General features: G+C 35.5%; 3 protein-coding genes, 1 long non-coding RNA gene and 3 other non-coding genes across 10 annotated transcripts; 1 reads left to right on the top strand and 6 right to left on the bottom strand.

The window, feature by feature from the left end:
• Window positions 1-194: 194 nt before the first annotated feature.
• On the top strand, window positions 195-3,079 carry LOC110807252 (Cytochrome c oxidase biogenesis protein Cmc1-like protein). The gene is made up of 3 exons (XM_022032330.2): window positions 195-355; window positions 605-752; window positions 2,541-3,079. Exons 1-3 carry the CDS (start codon window positions 301-303, stop codon window positions 2,617-2,619), a joined length of 282 nt encoding a protein of 93 aa, XP_021888022.1. The 5' UTR covers window positions 195-300; the 3' UTR covers window positions 2,620-3,079.
• Window positions 3,080-3,363: 284 nt separating this feature from the next.
• Window positions 3,364-4,692, bottom strand: LOC110807253 (uncharacterized). Its single transcript, XR_002538431.2, has 2 exons — window positions 4,121-4,692; window positions 3,364-3,998 (listed from the first exon to the last, which is right to left on the bottom strand). It is a non-coding gene; the product is annotated as an uncharacterized LOC110807253 (long non-coding RNA).
• LOC148269041 (U2 spliceosomal RNA) lies at window positions 4,244-4,440 on the bottom strand. The gene has a single exon (XR_015815952.1). It is a non-coding gene; the product is annotated as a U2 spliceosomal RNA (small nuclear RNA).
• Window positions 4,693-4,815: 123 nt separating the features above from the next.
• Window positions 4,816-8,594, bottom strand: LOC110807244 (membrane protein PM19L-like). 2 transcript variants are annotated; one of them, XM_088210512.1, is made up of 5 exons: window positions 6,039-8,594; window positions 5,774-5,955; window positions 5,500-5,677; window positions 5,237-5,285; window positions 4,816-5,123 (listed from the first exon to the last, which is right to left on the bottom strand). In XM_088210512.1, exons 2-5 carry the CDS (start codon window positions 5,904-5,906, stop codon window positions 5,007-5,009), a joined length of 477 nt encoding a protein of 158 aa, XP_088066638.1. In that variant the 5' UTR covers window positions 5,907-5,955; window positions 6,039-8,594; the 3' UTR covers window positions 4,816-5,006. The 2 variants fall into 2 exon arrangements, with proteins under 2 accessions (XP_088066638.1, XP_088066635.1); XM_088210509.1 differs by having other exon boundaries at window positions 4,817-5,123; window positions 5,774-8,594.
• On the bottom strand, window positions 7,565-7,667 carry LOC148269042 (U6 spliceosomal RNA). Its single transcript, XR_015815888.1, has one exon. It is a non-coding gene; the product is annotated as a U6 spliceosomal RNA (small nuclear RNA).
• On the bottom strand, window positions 8,377-8,572 carry LOC148269043 (U2 spliceosomal RNA). The gene has a single exon (XR_015815948.1). It is a non-coding gene; the product is annotated as a U2 spliceosomal RNA (small nuclear RNA).
• A 1,300-nt stretch (window positions 8,595-9,894) lies between the features above and the next one.
• On the bottom strand, window positions 9,895-19,220 carry LOC110807242 (T-complex protein 1 subunit zeta 1). 3 transcript variants are annotated; one of them, XM_088210500.1, is made up of 17 exons: window positions 18,980-19,220; window positions 17,915-18,096; window positions 17,748-17,811; window positions 16,151-16,286; window positions 15,350-15,501; window positions 15,218-15,265; window positions 14,970-15,062; window positions 14,478-14,584; window positions 13,605-13,719; window positions 13,421-13,507; window positions 11,586-11,790; window positions 11,379-11,473; window positions 10,918-10,986; window positions 10,723-10,830; window positions 10,526-10,644; window positions 10,133-10,215; window positions 9,895-10,046 (listed from the first exon to the last, which is right to left on the bottom strand). In XM_088210500.1, exons 2-16 carry the CDS (start codon window positions 18,046-18,048, stop codon window positions 10,140-10,142), a joined length of 1,608 nt encoding a protein of 535 aa, XP_088066626.1. In that variant the 5' UTR covers window positions 18,049-18,096; window positions 18,980-19,220; the 3' UTR covers window positions 9,895-10,046; window positions 10,133-10,139. The 3 variants fall into 3 exon arrangements, with proteins under 3 accessions (XP_088066626.1, XP_088066632.1, XP_088066621.1); XM_088210506.1 differs by having other exon boundaries at window positions 9,895-10,215; window positions 17,915-18,068; XM_088210495.1 differs by having other exon boundaries at window positions 9,895-10,215.
• Window positions 19,221-19,287: the final 67 nt, after the last annotated feature.

Raw genomic sequence — 19,287 nt, forward strand, 5'->3', positions numbered from 1 at the left:
AACTTAAATTTTGACTTAGTCAAAACAAATAAAAAATAGAAATTATTAATTTAATAAATAAATAACGGAAAATATAAATAAAATTATCAAATTGTCAGCCCAACCCAGGAAAATCATGCATCGAGCCGAAGAAATTAAGATTGAGCAACCCGCGGGTGAGGTAAATTACCTCACCGACGTTCTTTTAACTCTTTTAGTTCCTCTCTCTTGATCCCCATTTGAGTCCGCGAGTTAATCTTTTACTCATCTTTGAACTGGCAAATTGTCGTCTTCGCCAGGAAATTTCATACATATCTGTCAATGGGGTACGTACAGGAGGCTCGCGAGAATCATGTGAAGAAGAAAGTAGAAGAAGGTAACGTCATGCTACACCCTTAAAACCCTAATTAAAACCCACGGCTGCCTTGGTCGTCGAGAAATTCTTAGAAACTGAATGAAAGTAACACTGCATAAAAAGCTAGTGCTGGATTTTTTTTACATTCGTGCTTGTTTGGTTTGTTGAGTTTGAAAATAGCTTAAGGCAGAAGTCGAGAATTTCTGCCAACTGTTGATTTTCACATATTTCTCTGTGTTTACCGTATCGAATTCAACAATGTATTTCCAGCTTTACGAAGTAAAATGAAGCAGAAGGCGTTAAAGGAATGCGATCATTACACTTCAAAATACGCTCAGTGTGCGGCTGGAAGAACAATTTCTGTTGTATGGCAATGTCGAAAGCAAGCTAAAGAATTAAATGATTGCCTTCATCAATTGTAAGTTCTTATGACCTTTTTTTAAAAAAAAAATTATGCACGCCGGAGATGTTGGAATTTGTTGTGTCGAATCGTTGTTTGGAATTAATGGAAACCCATTCGGTTTAACGTGTTCTGACAAAGTTGGAATCTGTGCTTGCGGAGTCACTTTATTAAAGTTGTTGTCATTTTAGCTCGGTTTTACGTATAAACTGCATTCTTCTTCAGAATGATGGACTTGTTGATGTCTTAACAATAATGATTGTTTTGTCGGTTTCATAGCCTTGTTTTCAGATTCGGTTTCACTTTATTTTGAGACTTAGATTCTTAGGCCAGAATTTAAATGGTTACAAGTTTTCAGCCATTTATTCTAAAAGTGAACTGCCGAAGATTTGCACTAGAGAAATTGTTAACAAGAATGGTGCTGATTTTTTCTTTTCATCTTGCACCTCTCTACTTCAGTCTTGTACAAAAATGTTTTTATGTTCTTTTCATATTCTGTCGTGTTTTACATATTTATACTTGTGCTTAATCTAGTGAGGTCCTTTGGCACAGAGATCTGCGATGTATTATCTGGCATGTCTGATACACCAGACTTAGCAAAGTACTACAGGATTTACGTAAAATATTAGCTGATTTTGGATGTATTCTCCATATGTTGATCTTCAGCATGCTACCTTCTAATTAATATGATGCATAATTAATAGCTATTGGGATTTTCAATGAGGAAGTCTTGAAACTTAGCACACATAGTATCAGAAATATCTGTTCTGCGGATAACCTTGGCCGCATATCATCTGATTACATGGCGGTCAGCAAGTATCTTCTAAAAACCAAGTTTTGGTAACAAGGAAATTATTCGATAATGTATGGAGTCATGTATTTTTTTTTGCTTTTAGAAGTTTGTTGTCTTCAAGGTGTTCCTAACCGTGAAATACTAGGCGCACAGTGACTGATGTAGCACAAAATCACAGTCTATCTTAGTGTTCTTCTGGTTCCTCTAAAATGGAATTTACATGCTTTCTAGCTGCATGACACCTTAGATTGTTCTCTGATGGTAATAGGGATTATCAAAGTGCTTTCTCTCTTACAAGCAAGTTCCATATTTAGGCAATTCGTAGTAAAGAAGCTGAATCAAAGAAAAGGACTAGATAAATGGAAAAGAACCAACAATCCGTCCACTTTTATCTTTTACTGCTTGTGAATGCACATCAGTTCAGTGACTGATGTAGCACAAAATCACAGTCTATCTTAGTGTTCTTCTGGTTCCTCTAAAATGGAATTTACATGCTTTCTAGCTGCATGACACCTTAGATTGTTCTCTGATGGTAATAGGGATTATCAAAGTGCTTTCTCTCTTACAAGCAAGTTCCATATTTAGGCAATTCGTCGTAAAGAAGCTGAATCAAAGAAAAGGACTAGATAAATGGAAAAGAACCAACAATCCGTCCACTTTTATCTTTTACTGCTTGTGAATGCACATCAGTTCAGTTGCTGTGCAAGAACCAAGGCTTGTTCTGTTGTGCATAGACAATAACAAAAGAAGATGATTCTGAAGTATTTTTTAGTTCTAGGCCTTTTTTCTTAATGAATTTTAAGGTTTCATCATTTAGTCCCCTAAGCTTTAGATACTAACAATAAAATGTTCTTGCTGTTTTTATCACTCCTCGCGGGCAAAATGTATCCTGTTGACAGTCATTCATATAAATGATATCACCTTGACTGAGGTGATTATAAAAATTTCTGAGAATTTTTGGATCTGCAAAGTTCAGAATATATGAGAGGATATTGTACATTTTGTTTTTGCAGCACCAATGATGTCGTCTTGGAAGAAATGAAGAGAGATTACATGCTCCACGAAGAGAGAAAAAGCTCGGGAACAGTCTGACTTCGTCGACCATCACGGTCGTTTAACTGCCTCTAATTTATACTGCCAGTTAAAACTCTCTCTAGGGTTGCCTCTTCTTATGCAACTGTGCTATGTCTTCACATAATGGCTTCACATATTTTTTCAGTTAAGTTGCATATTTGTTTCGGGCACTGCTGCGAGCAGGCATCCTCGTCAAATGGCTTTATTTTTAAGGGGAATTGTTAGACCTACCACTTCATTCAATTATGATGAACACTTTTGTAAAAGAAACCTCAACCAATAGTTCGAGGAAAGTACATTGAAAGGTACAATCCTTTCGAAATTTCAAGCTTCGCTATGAGTTCCTAAGAATCTCATCTGTCATTTTTGTGTCTTCTTTGATCGGATTGGAAGTTTTTATTCTGGATTTGTTTTATAGGGATAACTTTTTATGAGTTGTTTATTATGTTATGTTTGTTTCCTTTTTCTTTCTTTTTAATATCCACTATTTGTTTCTTCTTGAGATTATTACCAGTTTTATTGCTTGGAACAACTTGTTGTCACAGAATCCAATTTGGACTTCGACTACAAATTTTCAGGATTGTTTGTTAGGTAGTTGGCCTTCTGAGTTACTTAGTTTAAAATTTGGAAGCTCTGTACATTTATTTACTGTTCATGTGGTATTCTTCAAATTTTGAGAGACGATATGTAACCAACTGTAATTGTTTGAAATGATTTAAGAGTTCGCTTGGAGATGAGCAAAAAGACAGAAGAGAAAATATATGTAGAAAGAGAGGATCAAACAATTTATTGATGGATAATATGTAACAGAAGAACAATGAAAATTTTTACTGCAATTAAGGAGTTGTTTTTAGCAATTATTTCAGAAGCTTGTAGAGACGTGTTCTTATTGACTTGATGTGAGCAAGAAACTGGTGTATTGCATTTAAATAGCTCATAACTTTCTCGTAAAAGAAGCAGCAAGATCGGAGGGCGATGGACCTGTACTGGTATGTAAATAAGAAAAAATAAGTTGGACCCTTTCTTCTCGATTTTGTAAAGAATTAATCGCTTGCTTGATCGAAAGAAGATAACAAGAGTGAAAGAGAAAGGCGGATCTAAAGAGATGACTAGAGCGAACGAATACTTTTTGCTTGATCGATAGAGGCTACAAGAACAGGGAAAAAAGAAGAAAAAACTCGTGCAAAAAAAAGAGAACAAGAAAGGAGGAAAAAGATGACAAAAACTTGGATTTTGATTTAGAACGTATCTAAACAAATAGACGACTAAAACAAACGCAATAAAGCCGCAAACATCTGAGCATTGCGCCGACGGAGTTCCGGACCAGGGTTCGTTTTTCCATTGTCTTCCCGGAGCCAACAGTCCAAAAATCATTAGCTCCCATACGAAACGGTGGCCTGCAGGGTAGATTTTCAGACATTCTATCTCTAGTTTTCGAAAGCCAACAAGAATAAAGTACCGAAAATCACGTTGATTCTTAAAATCTGAAGCCTTTTTAAACATAGGAACTATTTATCACCTGCTATTTATAAGTTAGTCTTGCATGCTGAGAACCCAACTTGCTTGAAAATGACACAAAAAAAAAAGACAGACGCTTTACAACGGCTAACAGAGAAACAAATCATTTAACAATAGAGATTTGGTGGGGTGCGCCGGGTTCTTGCAGCAGTGCAACGCATGGACGACACTTGAAGTGCCCAATAGCAAGCTATTGTTTATGGCACTTCCCCCTCAAAAAAATAATTTAATATCATGTGAGTCGATGACCCACGTATCAGATATTAAACTGATAAGAACAGATACTACAATTGATCTTAGCCAAAAGGCCGAGAAAGGTATGATTTGATACCTTCTCCGATTCTCTTTTTAACCTTTGGTTTTAGCTCCACAAGCTCTCTCAGAATCCATGTGGGACAAAAGCACCCCTACGCTCTTCGAATATGAAGTACCGCATGCAAGTCTAGGCGTACATAATTGGTAGTATAAACAGACCAACTTTAATCCTATTTTCAGTAATTTAAAATAAAGAAATTAATTTTTTTTTCTCATTCTGCAAATTAATAAAATATATGTATAATATTATTACATCTAATAATTTTTTAATCTCATGTTTCCCTTAGTGTTATTCGGGTTGTCATTAAGATTAACGTATGCTAATTAAGGCGCCCACAAGATTTTTACCCTAACCGAAGCCGAATACTTCAACTTCATTATCAAACTTCCTTCTTTACTTGCAAGCAATATATATTAACCACACCAATACAAATATCAAGTTCCTTTTCACATAAATATCTATATGCATTATAAAAAGAAATATACAACAGCTAAATAGCTCCATTTTTGCATTAAACAAACAGAGAACAAGCATTTGGAAGTCCCCCGCCAACCTTATCAGGTTAATATCATTAACTGACGCCACCATAACCAGGTCCATATCTGCTATTATACATTCCAGCATGCAGGAGTCCCAAATACAGCAACTGACTTATGAGTGATATAATGACGAACGCTTCTAATGTTTGCTGTGAATCACCAGAGTTACTGTTTAATCAGTAAGTTCAAACTTAAAAGCAAAAGCTTGAAGATTAGCCAGTTTTGATTATGGCCAATTATACATTTCTAATGAAGTTCTTACCAAGCGTTTTCCCCTGTGTCCTCCTAATATTATCTCTTTGCACACCAAACTGTATCAAGTAAAAAAATAAATGGATAAAGGAAAGGGTACAAGAGTGCATTCTGGTTTAGCTTATAATTCTTTTTTTGTTTTAATCTTAGTTATCCTTGTGAAAAGTGTTGAGGAAGCAAAAATATACAGGATCCTATATAGGATTATATTATCGTGAAGATATACAGAATCCTATACAGGATTATATGATTAGAGAGAAAAGAAATGCATACCCAAAAGCCAGAGAAGTTACGGCTGAGGATATGAGTGCTAAAGGACCAGCACTAGCTAAACTCTCAGTTTTCCATGCCCGAAAATGGACGAACCCAGCAAACACTGAACAAGCTCCAACGGCACTAGCTATAAGTGCAAACATCAAAAGAAAGCTCGTTGACATATTCCCTCCCAAATCTGTGTAAAAGAAATGGAGCCAATCAAAGCACGAACAACGTTAAAACCCAAGTAGATAAAACCCGCATCAAGAAAGAGATCAGGGAGAGATCTTACGAGGATGGTTTTGTTCACCATTGATGTACTTGTCAAGAGACCAACCGGCTAATCCAAGTATAATAAGGTGCACAACAGAGTTTACTACTAAAACATGACCAGCTACGCCCCTTCCAACTCTTCCAATCGCCATTGATTAATCAAAGATCAGCAAGCAAAACGGTGGGTTTTCGTTTGAAGAACTAGCTCCAGAAATGCAGACAGCGTGATCATGATAAAATTTTGGTCTGTCTATAAATCTGATGAAAAGAAAAGATTGTTTTACCTTCTATTTCTAGATTAACAGACATGACCGTCACTGTCTTCACGTCGTCTTCTCTTGCAGCTCTCGAATCTTTCAGGTTGATTTTGTCGCCATGAAATGACGAGTAACTCAAGCCAATGATCAGTATGATTACGAAGTTTTGGTGTAGACTCTGGGACAGTTCTTGCCACGCGGAAGACATGCAGGGATCCACAAATAAAGGTATCTAAACAACCAACCAGAAATCAACGTGTTCCGATAAAGAAAACCTCTCTCAGGCATTTCATCGAACAGTTTTCGGTTACCTGTAACATACCGAGTGTAGTTCGCAGACATAAATATCAAATGCAATCCCAGTTTTTCATCAGCACCTCCATTAACCTCTTTGCACTCTAAAAAAAACCTGCTTTGCGTCCAATATTCCAATGGCCTAGTAATTAAAACTACGCTTTACATTCTATGTGAACAAGCATGGAGATTGTACATAATTGAAGACTTTCTCTGCAAATCGTAGGTTCCCATGAGTGCATGAGCATGTTGAGGGTCCATTCAATTCTCTCATGGAGTTCGACCCAGAATATCTTCGTAGTGGATTTGCTTATAATGGACATGGATTTTCACTTAACTCAAGAAACCGTGATTATGCTTGAATACCGAAATTGAAAACGAAAATTGTCGAACAGCTTATCTGATCAAGAGTGATGAATTTGATGCAAAATGGAACTTGACAAGACTGTTATAGAACACAAACCGTTAAAGTATCTCTATTCCATATATAAATAGATATTGATGTATACATATATTTGCCTTCACTTCGAGAGAACAACGGCGAAACAAGGAGAAAAAAAACCTCTCTCAGGCATTTCATCGAACAGTTTTCGGTTACCTGTAACATACCGAGTGTAGTTCGCAGACATAAATATCAAATGCAATCCCAGTTTTTCATCAGCATCTCCATTAACCTCTTTGCACTCTAAAAAAAACCTGCTTTGCGTCCAATATTCCAATGGCCTAGTAATTAAAACTACGCTTTACATTCTATGTGAACAAGCATGGAGATTGTACATAATTGAAGACTTTCTCTGCAAATCGTAGGTTCCCATGAGTGCATGAGCATGTTGAGGGTCCATTCAATTCTCTCATGGAGTTCGACCCAGAATATCTTCGTAGTGGATTTGCTTATAATGGACATGGATTTTCACTTAACTCAAGAAACCGTGATTATGCTTGAATACCGAAATTGAAAACGAAAATTGTCGAACAGCTTATCTGATCAAGAGTGATGAATTTGATGCAAAATGGAACTTGACAAGACTGTTATAGAACACAAACCGTTAAAGTATCTCTATTCCATATATAAATAGATATTGATGTATACATATATTTGCCTTCACTTCGAGAGAACAACGGCGAAACAAGGAGAAAAAAAATTTGGACTATTTTTTGATCGACAATCATGACAAGAAGAGGGAAAATAAGAAGAAAAACCTTTGAACAAAGCAAATTGTTTGCTTGAGAGAGAACAACAACGGCGGAACAAAAAAGAAAAAAATTTGGACCATTTCTCGATTTGTGCGTGTCATCCTTGCGCAGGGGCCATGCTAATCTTCTCTGTATCATTCCAATTTTATCGGATGTCTCCGAAGAGACTATTGGAGAAGCGGAGATACCTTATATAAAGCTTAGATTTTCTTTGGCCCTAAACATTGTGGGACGATTTCTGTGGGCGTTCCATAAATTCGGCCACCGGCCGATGCAGACAAAATCGGATGCGAAAAAACAAACGCTATAACCACGTGTAGGTTTAATTCCCGTTGTTCGCCCATAAACATGAATAACTAATAACTAATGGTAGATGCCCGAGACCAAGTTCTTTCTTCTTCCACTTATGCATTATATCTATTTTTTCTTAGCAAATGATGTGCTCTGAAAAGATTTTTTTGTGAACGTGTCACGGTTACCCAACTTACTATGGCGACCAATAATCAAATTCTAACTATATTTCTTCCTTTTTGGACTTCTTCCAACCATCTGAGTTCCAACCCGGACCAGGATAAACTTCTCCAGCTGCATAATTTCATTGTGTTTCGCGGCGCCAACTCTGGACCAAGATTCATTAGCTCCTCAGGAAACGGTGGTTTGCAGGGTGGATTATCGGACATTCTTTCGTTTTCAAAAGCCGAGATAGAATTTATTCACCTCAAAGGTCGACGAAATCTTGGAAGAACAATGACGACCAAAACACGAGGTCCCCGTTTCGTTGAGTAGTATCAATCGGAGGAAAAACAATCCAAACAATCGCCCTGAATGGTTTAACTTAAACCAAGCAAGTGGCACACAAAATTGTTACAGCATTTTGGTGGGGTGCGCCGGGTCCTTGCAGCAGTGCAACGCATGGACGACGCTTGAAGTGCCCAATAGCAAGCTATTGTTAAGGCACCTCCCCCTCAAAAAAGTAATTTAATATCATGTGAGTCGATGACCCACGTATCAGATATTAAACTGATAAGAACAGATACTACACTTGATCTTAGCCAAAAGGCCGAGAAAGGTATGAGCTTACCTGTTCCGGAATTCGCCTTCTTATCTCCCTTTTTAGCTCCACAATCTCTCTCCGACTCCATGTGGGACAAAAGCACCCCAACGCCTTCTTACCCAATATCACGAACGTAATCAACAAAAATAATAATGTCAATGACTTGAAATGCTGAATACTTAAACCACCTCACAAAGAACTAAGCAGTAAAAGGCAATCCCAAAATGCAGTAAAAACAAAGAAAACATTAGACAATAAAGAAACACTAACAAAAGTAAAATATCTTTATAAAAAGAGTGCGAAAAAAACAACTTTGACAAAAATTTCATTTGATCTTATAAAATACTGTAGTGTCGGGTGGTAACACTTGTAACGAAGAATTTTAAACTCGTTCGTATCACTAATTTCGTATTTAGTTCCTAAAATCTATCATCATTTTCTTTAAAATTTAAATTAAATGTACTATTCTGCATTCAAACTCATTAAAAATGTTCGTTTTATTTTCATTTTATTCTTTTAAAAAAGCAATATGATAATTTCGTCCGTCTGGAACACCACCGTAAACCCAAAAAAAATATTCAAACATACAAAATTATTTTTAGCAATAGTCTTAAATCCAATAACCATTCTCACCACCTTTAACTTGTATTCAATTGATGTGAATAGTTGAATTAGGGGGGTAGAGTCTGTAGTTTCTCTTTTCCTTGATCTAGCACGTTCAAGAGTTCTTCTTTAGTTGTGAATTGCATGAATACATCTACCTAATTCACAAATGAAATAAACTATACTAATCGCAACGTGTTCTAAGTAATCCAAATATATTTTTGTACAAAATTTTATTGCTTCAATTTGCTACGGTCGAAACCTGTTAGTATGAATTTAATAAGGTGTTTTTTCACTTTAAGGACTAGGAAAAAGACTGCTGGAGCATTCTTCTTTGAGCCCCCAAAATGAAGAAAAAGTCTGGATAGTTTACGAGCTCGCTTTCACAACTTCGATATCTCTTTACTCTAGTACCAAAACTTTATATACTCCCTCAATAATACATGCAGTCCCCAAAATACAGTGTACACTTTGAATAATTAACCAAGAATTATGTGAAGATGGTGATTCAATGAACAGCCATAACAGAAGAACGCGATGAAGTTGAAGATTGCCGGGAGTTTTGTCAATGATACCAAGGTCTTCGCAAAGTATGTTGCAGAGTGACATAGGCAGTCTTTAGGATTCATCTTTTTAAAAGAATTATTAGGAAATTCTTGGGATGATTTCCCGGACAATGAAAAGTCTGAAGACGATTTTCGTTGAAAAGAAAGTTAAAAAAAAAGAACACTTCCAGAATCAACTTAACATGTTCTTATAGAACTTTCAGACTATAAAAACAACTTTCGCATTGGGATTGCAAATCCATGATGACAATTTCAGAGTTCATTGGACAAAAGCATAGATGGGACCTTCCTCTGCAAACAACCCGCAATTGGTCCATCCTACTTCTACATCAAGATTCTAAGTCAACATGGGTACATTGAAATGGTAAAACAAAAACGTCCACACTGCAAAAATGCACGGTGAATTATACCGGCGAACTAACTTGGTTTCCGCATATTACGCCCAGCACGAATGACTTCATCTACCAATAGCAACTGTGATGCAATTACAGGCCTGCCAGAATTGTAGGTCCATTGCTGAATTAGCTCCAGAAAATGATAAATAAGAAAGAGAAATGATCCCTTACCCCCATACCCAATTTTTTGCTGCTCAAGGACATAAACAGATGCAATGCACCATGAGTCTAAGCAATCTTGTTTTCATCAGGCAGTGCAAAATTATAATCAAAGAATGTATTGCAAAGATATAGCAAAACAACAGGATAGCAAGAGTAAGAATAGAACGGTACCCATAACCCATCTCCAAATGAACAATAAGACAGGGACCTGATAAAAGATTGTATGCCCTACAAGAGCTCACATACCCTGAATTTATAATCTGGCGCTTCACAGAGTAATTATCAAAGATACCCTCCATCTGCGGATCAATGGGCTCTCCAGTATGCTGGTTTAGTCCCACAACATTGCCTCTGTCATGTTCTCCCTGAATAAACACATGCAAATGGCATCAAAAATTCTGAAAAGAATTTGTTCAACAGCTTCATTATGGCAACGGGCATACCTTTAGAGCAACGATCACATCTAGGGTGTCAAGCCCAGAGTTCTCAGCCAGTGTCTTTGGCACCACAAGAAGGGCATCAGCAAAAGCTTCAACACCCAGTTGGGCACGCTGTTCCAAATTTGTAAACATCAGAAATGCTACCAAAAATAACAAATTTAACGTTCATAATGTAGAAATAACAAATTGCAGTAGTACCCCATGAACACTTTTTTTGACTTCATTGACTAGGTACTGTCTGGCTGCAACTTCAAAAGCCCCGGCACCCTGAAAAGCAAATGGCAAACAGATCTTAGATCATATAACACAAAATCATGCATTATTTATCGGTTATTTTCCGATTCAATTTCACATAAAGATCACAAGCTAGCATTTTTCAAATTTACTCCATACATTAGGAAAACAATTTTAAATATAAATTTAAAGTCTCCTGATAGTAGATATAGAAATAAAATTTCAGATAATTATCAGTCATTTGAGATGGCTGCTGATGAGAAATTAATCAGAGGGAGCTGGCACAATGCTCTTGTAACCATTTCTTAAAGAGGCACGTGACAAATCATGCAGGAAATACTAAACTCACATAGGAGTTTGTCAGCCATGACCTTCACATAAAATTACAGGAAGCTTTTGAAATCTCTGTACTAGGAGGAACTTACCAGCACAATGCTTTCATCCTCGATAGTATTTTTGACTGCTCTTAGACCATCGCGAACAGCATCCTTAATTTGTGCAATTGTATGGTCATTAGGTCCTAACACATCACACAAGGATAAGACTACTTATGATCATCACTATCTTCTAGATGATGCATCTACCATATTACAAGTGTTAGCAAGATGCTGAAAATGAAGTGTCATAAGTACCTTTTATTAAAATTGTACAAGAATGAGGATTCTTCACATTCTCCACAAAGGTATACTTCTCTTCCCCAAGAATATGCTCATAGACTAGTCCAGCCCAGCCAAGACAATCAGGAGTTAAGTCATCAACAGAATTCACAGCTTCTCCGCCACAGGCCAAAACCAACCTTTCCATATTTCTCCTTTTGGCTCTTCTAAGTGCAACAATCTACAAAATAATTAAATAACAATGGAAACATGCAGCAAAGCAACACAAAAGACAATCATACTACAAATATTACAAAAACACATAACAATATTCAGTATAAATGCTTGGAATGAACTTTTCTAATCGATCTGTAAGTAAAGAGCTTTTTGAGTTTTCCTCTCATTAGGAACTATAACCAGAAACATTTTCAAGCTTCTTTTTTTGGTCACTTCTTTAGTTCCATTTTTTCTTCACTTGCAGGATGGGAAGAGCAGAAGCAAGACTATGTACAAGTTGAGACGTTAAGTATAATGTTAAGCAAAATTTACTGGTCTGGAAAAGTTGCATGGGATGTTCAGTAAGAGGACACATAGCCTAGTTAGATCTAATGAGGAATCTGCAGATTAAATTATTCAGTTTTTTTCATTTCATTTTTTGCCAATTGTGATTTATTTCTGTTTGTCCTATGGTCGTGGGAGTTGGGATGGCTTTTACATGTAACAAGTTCATCATGTGGATGTGGATAGTCAATCACTTCCAAAAAGAAGTGACCCATTTCCTATGAGCTTTCTTAACGAGACCTCAACAAAGAGATCAAAGGATTCTCTCTTAACAAGGCTCTATATCAGCTTTCACAGAAACATGATTTTAGAACAAAATGAAACAGAATATCATGATCTTACCTCAGCATAGCAATTGATCATATTGGTCATAAAAGCAAAATAATAAAGCTTCCCAACAAAAGTTTCCAAGAAAATGAACATAACAAAGACTCTATTTCAGCATTCACAGAAGCATGATCTTAGAGCAGAATGCAACAGAGTATGATGATCTTACAACAGCATAGCAATTGATTATATTGCTCATAAAAACTAAATAGTACAGCTTCCCAACAAAAGTTTCCAAAAAATCAAACATCCTAGAGGTATAGAGGATCCAAAATCAGTTATATTGTTTGTTATCTCAGTCACTTTCCAAAGAAACTTTCTACTTTGATCTTGTCAATTTCATCATTAGATTGGTTTCCTTTCACCTAATATCTAATCCATTCATCTATTTCAGCTGCCAGTCTTGCCTGATTCTGAACCATTACTTTATCCCCAAAACAAGAACATAGAGAAAGCATAACTGTAAAAATGTGCACCGAAAATAATGTCGTGCAAACCTATTTATTTCCCTGAATAAAAAGTCTGTTTCAGAGAATAAATTTGATCAGGCTGCCTTCAGTTTCAAAACAAATAAAGCAGCCAAGACATTGTAAAAACAAGCAAATAACTTTCTGAGGCCAGTGGAAAAAGGATGTTTATAGAGCTAGGAGCAGTACTAATCCTCTTGTGACTGAATCTAATTATTTTTGTTGACATTATAATTGAAATTAGGCTGAAACAATCTTTTCCATCTACAAAAGATGTTTTAGAAGCATACTTGGAAAAGAGCATATTTAACAAATTAAAAAGATCGTGGCTTCAAACACTGAAATTTTATGGCCAGGCATTCAGAATTATTCTTGCTTTACTTGTACCCTCTTTTAGATGAAAAGAATGGACAGGAACAACAAACAGACTCTTCAACTGTTACTGAAATCCGTTATGGAGCTAAATCGAACTGAAATATAAAGCACATACAACTTCACAAATAATCCAAAACTTACCCCTGCCCTAGCAAGAAGATCCAAAGATGGGGGATCAATACCCTTTTGATTAATAATGACGAAGTTGTTATCATTACCCGAACAAACCTGAATAATCAGAAAGTTAAAGCGAGGTTTCAGAACATGGCATTTCACCATTATGCTGATGTCATGCAATATAACACAACATTTTCCAAATTGTCACCTTGTTTTTCAGTTCAATTATCTTTTTCACCCTTTCATCAACTGATTGCCTTTCAGCTGCAACCATTGCCTCCCTCTGCTCAGCATTTGAGTAGAAAAAGCCAGCATTTATTTCACTGTAGATACAAAATTAGGTTCGTTTCATCTATTACTGTTGTTGAATATACTAGTGGCACCAAGTAGCCATGTTTTCATAGTTATATCAAACCAAGATGATATTCACTGTAACAAATGAAAATGCAGAATATCTGATCTGGGACAATTAAGGTTAATTAGCCTACTAAGAAATTGGGAAAAAAAACCTAGACACACCTAGAGTTTTTAGGCATCTCAGTAAAGGATTGATTGAATCACACAATCAATTACGAGAAACTCTCAAAAAATTATTATTGAATACTTGGATGATTAATAAGTGAAATTATAAAGTTATTTGTAATAATAATCTGATAGAACTAAGAATATTAGTCTTAATACAAATAGAAAATAATATTAATAAAAATAAACTCATAACTCTAATAAGACCTTAAATAATAAACTAAAAATAATCTAACAATAAATAAAATCCTATTACGGCTCTGCGCCATCAATATCAATGTTTAGGAATGAAGATTTTGGTACTTCAGATCAACATCAGACTAGCAGACAAAGATTGGGTGAAAAGTAAAGTTCAACTTTATACTAAGAACAAAATCTCCTAGGAAAAAGAAAAAGATAAACAACAGCAAAAGAAGAGTTATAATATTTTTCACAGAATGATTAGCAGAAATTCCACATTTCTGAAAATTCATGTTTGGCAGGAACTGACTAATGTTTAGCCAAACAAAATTGAAAAGAAACATAAGAGGCAAACAAGGAACAAAATCTAGAGATGTACCTTTTCTCATATTCCAAAGACACGTTGCATGTCAAGATGTAACAATTCTCTGCTCGGCGTTTCATATCAGGATGCCTGGAACCATGATCAAGGACAAGACCTTCAACCTACAGTGCAATAAAAAATGCAGTAAGGTATTATATAATCACATAAAGGAAATCCAAATCATACATCATTAATAATGGAAGTGCTCAGTTCATAATGCCCAAAACGTAGCAGCACTGCAATTTTTGCTAACTATCTAGTTACAGGAAGCAAAGAAATATAAAAACAGGTCACAAGAAAACATGTCCACAGAAAACAAAAAAACAACCAAAAAAAAACACTACGCCTAGAGGTTATTGTGGAGTTATGACGAACTCATTCAATGCTAATCTTCTTGAAAATACAACGTCTATTTGACTAGTAAAATTGTTCAAAAAAATGCATGAGGGAGAAACAAGGAATATTGTATGATACAGTAACTTTAAAAAAAAGAAAGAAAAAAAATACCAGTCTTGTATCTACATCAAATCTATGACGCATGTGCATTATTTCCACCATAAAAAGATCTAGAGCTTCCTGAGGCTTTCGAATGCAAAGGACCTGTCATATCCAAACAGGAGAACAATGTCAAATTATGTTGCTACAGTCAATTATTTGATTGACCAGGCAACCTAATGAAAACTAAAAGCAAGAGAAAGGAGGTAGGCAATATTTATGCAATGAAATTGATGGATGCAACACCATCAGAGGCTCACCGCATTGACAACTATGTCTGTCAATTGATCAGCCAATGCTTCATATAACTGCAAAACAAACAAAACCATACATTTAAAAATTTCATAAGAAAACGAAAAACCAAATATGAAACAACACAAGAATGACAATACCTTTGTCCGTAGTGTTGTTCTGGCCACCATTTTTAGAATCTCTTTATCAGGTTCTTCACCCATTACCACAGGAGTCTTAAACTTCTCAAGGAATTGAAGAGTGGCTTTTTTTGCAATCTCAAAACCATCAACCAATACACGTGGATGCATTCCTACAATAAGAATAAATCTCACACATAGAGGTTTAAACAACATAGAAGAAAACAAGTTTACAATGTCAACATGCTTCTAAATTTCTTATATAACAAATCTTCAAACTGGTAAAAGAATTAAATTTTTTACAAGAAATTTCCTACTTAGCTCCTCTTTCAAACAAAATAACTGGAAATCCAAATGAAGCACACTCCTCTAGCTCCATCTCAACTAATGATAAAAATATCAGTTTAAACCACCAGACCAAACAAGGCCAAAAAGTTTTTGTTTGGTTCTTGTAGTAAAGTGATTTGATTAGTTCAAACTCTTTAGAAACCAGATTTAGTGGTTTGGTCAAAAGTTTAGGGTGTAAACCAAATCAAACCAATCAATTTACACCCACACTTAAATTCATGCAAACTTTAGTTAGATTAGGAACACAACTTATTTAAATCTTACAAAATCGTCTTACTTTAAGCTCAAAGCGTTCTAATCTTAACTTTCCTCACGCCAACATATCTTAGTTAAAAAAGCGCATGATTTTAACCAACCTCTACAACAGAAAATAAACAGATGCAAGATTTGCAAAGCCATAAAGTTTATTGATTTGCACCAGATTAACAAAAGTATCACGCTAACCATTATCATCAACTAACTGCTTAAGCTAACCTTCATCAATGTATCGTTCTGATTGTTTCATTAGCTCGCCAATAAAGATGACAGTAGAAGTTGTGCCATCTCCATTAATCTCATCTTGTGCAACGGCAGTCCTTGCAATCATGATGGCTGTTGGGTTCTGAATTTGCTGCAAAAATGATCAATTGGTAAAGAAATGAGTGTGATTGAAGAATGAAATAGCAACCAGTGCATGGTTCAACAAGCATACGTGAATATCTTAGGGCTGTTTTTTTTTGGCAATATCTATTGCTTCTTCATTTATTTCCATTTTAGATTCTTCATGTTATGATCTCAAAATGAGATTAAAAAAAAAGTATAACATCTAGAACCAGAATTCACTTTATCCAATAAGAAGATAAAAAAAGATATATCACCATTTTGCACTACTTGAGTACAATTTGGATTTCTCTTTTCTAATGCCATCTTACTTTTAGAAATTTAGCTCCCTAAATATCATCACAAACTGCTCCAACCAACGTCACATAAGAAAATGTTAAGTTAACATCTGACCCGAAATGGCACTGAAACTAGTAATGTAATCTTGTACACCCCAAATGAGACTAGAAATATAATCTTGTATAAGTAAAATCCTGCAATTTCTAGAAACTAATGGGTTTTTTATTGAAATATAATGGGAAAATTACCGTTCATACTATAATTATTGTAACAATTACCCCTTTTAATTTTTAAGTGGGACAGTTATTCCCCTTTGTTTTCCATTATAACAACTAGAACCGTCACTCAACTAATTTTATTCCTTTATAAAAGAATTAAGGGTAAGAAAATGTAATTTGAATCATAATTACATTTATTATATTTTCATTTTCTTTTACACTCCTAAAAAAGTAACTAAAATTCTCCCTATTTTTCATTTCTTTTGACAATAATATCACAATTTTTGTTTCAATTTTTTTTACTTTTTACTGCTCATTTTATTTTTAGTTCTTTAAACTTCAAATAAATTTGAATTAGTATCAATAGTACTATTTATATCAGACAAAATAATCAGTTTCAACCAATTTATAAAATCTTAAACATTTTCAAACTAGTATTCTACTCAGCAAATAATTTTATTTTTTTTAAGAAGGAAACGTGTAAAGTACACTTGGAGCCTAGTTTAAATTATATAATATCATTACTAGAGCAGGACAGTGCATACTATTACTGCCGCACCCCTTTATGCAAGTCTATAACATACTTGTTGAAGATGCAAAAATAGAGAGAATATTAACAGTGGAAAAAGATAATATTAGATTTAAACTTTTAAGTAAGAAAAAAAAGAAAATATAATTATTTTAAGTGCAGTTATAAGATTAAAGTTGTGCAAATTCTATTTTTATCCTTAATTTGTTTAAAGTTAAACGGTACTAGTTAAGAGATAATTCTATTTGGTAGAATACAAAGTACAAGGGGTAATAGCCTAAGCAAAAAAACAGTAGAGTATTTGCTGTCCCAAAACAAATAAATAACTAAGTTCCTAAAAAAGAGGAACTCAAGAACTCTAACACGATTTAACCATACTTTTACCATTTAAAAAAGACAACGAACAGACCAGAGGACTCAAAAGTACGGGTAACTAAAAACTTACCATTTCTTTTAAGAGAGTGTTGCCATCCTTGGTAAGTTTGATATCACCAGCTCCACCAACAAGCCTAGAGTACAGAAAACACAGAAATCAGAAGGGGAAGTTCGAGAAAATGAAAATGAAAAAAGCATGAAAAGACAGCAAAAAGGTATGGAGAAGAGATTTTTAACATTTTGATAGTGCCCTTGGGGCCGAGGTTGGTCTTGAGCACATCCTGCAAGCCCTTGGCAGCATTGATGTTCATGTGAAGCGCCGCTGATTTGTTGAGCACTTCTGCATTTGGGTTTAGTACTCGTAGTGACATCTTCAATGGTTTCTAGAGTTCTACGGAGAGGAGGGTGAGCGTGATTGTCTGCAGATTGCAGAGAAAATAAATGCTAGTAGGTGCAAAAAAGAAAGAGAATGAATGTGGAGGGTAATGATTTGAGGCAGTAAGTAGCCTCTGCATCACCCACAACACCCCCCTTTCCGGCCCCCAACCAAAATTTTGCAGCAGCAATCTTTTTACGTCCCTGCCCCCACAGAGTAAACCGGACTCCCCCTGCCCCCATTTTTTCCTTAAAAATATCAAAATTTAATTCAAAATCAACATGTAAATTTCAATATTAATCCATCAAAAGCATTCATAGGATCCATGCATCGCTTTAATACAAACAAAGGCACTTCCAAAATGTTCAACAGTAACCCATCAAAGTTCACATTACTCGTTTCTCCAATATACCATTTCAGTTCCAGAGTTTCTTGCTAATTGAACATTAAAATTAGCGCTTCGCAGCAACAAAAAAATGTTAACCCTAAAAAAATGCCAAAAGTTGACATTTAATAAGCGAAAAAACTAGCCACGAGGCAGATTTAAAAAACTTGCAAAACCTGGAACACAAATAAGAAATACTATTACGTAGCCAAGAAACAGTAGTCAATATACGAACTCGACTAAGACAATCACAAACCAGTACCCATCTGCGGATAAATCACAAACCAGCGTCTACGAACCCTCAAAAACTCCCGCACCGGTACACGGACCAGTAGCGTGACAGCAGTACAATAACATTCTAAAAAAATTTTTAAAAAAAAAATCCAACCCCATGAAAAAGCACAAAACTAGCGAAAAAATTCACATATCTGCTTTAATAGTAAATGAAAAATAATTAAATAAACACCATAATTTAAAAACCTGTAGTTTTAGAAACCAGATCTTGAATGTAACTACTAAATAGCAAAAGAATAAGACATACTCTGGATATCAGCTTCCAGAGTCAGCGAGCGGGGAGCTTTATAAGGGAGTCCCGAATCTATATGAGAACCCGACCGACTGAAGCAGAACGGCTTCGACGGCAGCTTGATGTGAAGGAGTGAAGCTACAGCAACGGTGAAATGAACCAGAGAAAATGGCTTGCTGTTTATGCAACTGTCCGGGAGAGAGGAAGAGTCCGAGAGAACGCGAGAGACGAGAGTGATTATAGGGTTCTAAGTAATTTTGAATAAATTATATAAATATTTATTCGGGTTTGGGGGAGAGGGTCGGGTAGACGTGGGCTGGGCC

The sequence above is a fragment of the Carica papaya genome, chromosome 1 (assembly GCF_054855325.1).
Source record: "Carica papaya isolate Zhongbai chromosome 1, ASM5485532v1, whole genome shotgun sequence".
Taxonomy (NCBI): Eukaryota; Viridiplantae; Streptophyta; class Magnoliopsida; order Brassicales; family Caricaceae; genus Carica; species Carica papaya.

Excerpts from the sequence above, each read along its gene's own strand:
- LOC110807242 (XM_088210506.1), bottom strand. The coding sequence starts at position 18,048 with ATGTCACTACGAGTACTAAACCCAAATGCAGAAGTGCTCAACAAATCA. Across the intron at positions 15,063-15,217 it reads CAGACATAGTTGTCAATGCG|GTCCTTTGCATTCGAAAGCC; the intron begins GTGAGCCTCTGA and ends TGGATATGACAG. Across the intron at positions 14,585-14,969 it reads TTGATGTAGATACAAGACTG|GTTGAAGGTCTTGTCCTTGA; the intron begins GTATTTTTTTTC and ends ATTGCACTGTAG.
- LOC110807252 (XM_022032330.2), top strand. The coding sequence starts at position 301 with ATGGGGTACGTACAGGAGGCTCGCGAGAATCATGTGAAGAAGAAAGTA. Across the intron at positions 356-604 it reads GAAGAAGAAAGTAGAAGAAG|CTTTACGAAGTAAAATGAAG; the intron begins GTAACGTCATGC and ends ATGTATTTCCAG. Across the intron at positions 753-2,540 it reads AATGATTGCCTTCATCAATT|CACCAATGATGTCGTCTTGG; the intron begins GTAAGTTCTTAT and ends TTGTTTTTGCAG.
- LOC110807244 (XM_088210512.1), bottom strand. The coding sequence starts at position 5,906 with ATGGCGATTGGAAGAGTTGGAAGGGGCGTAGCTGGTCATGTTTTAGTA. Across the intron at positions 5,678-5,773 it reads TGGTGAACAAAACCATCCTC|ATTTGGGAGGGAATATGTCA; the intron begins GTAAGATCTCTC and ends TCTTTTACACAG. Across the intron at positions 5,124-5,236 it reads GACACAGGGGAAAACGCTTG|CAAACATTAGAAGCGTTCGT; the intron begins GTAAGAACTTCA and ends GGTGATTCACAG.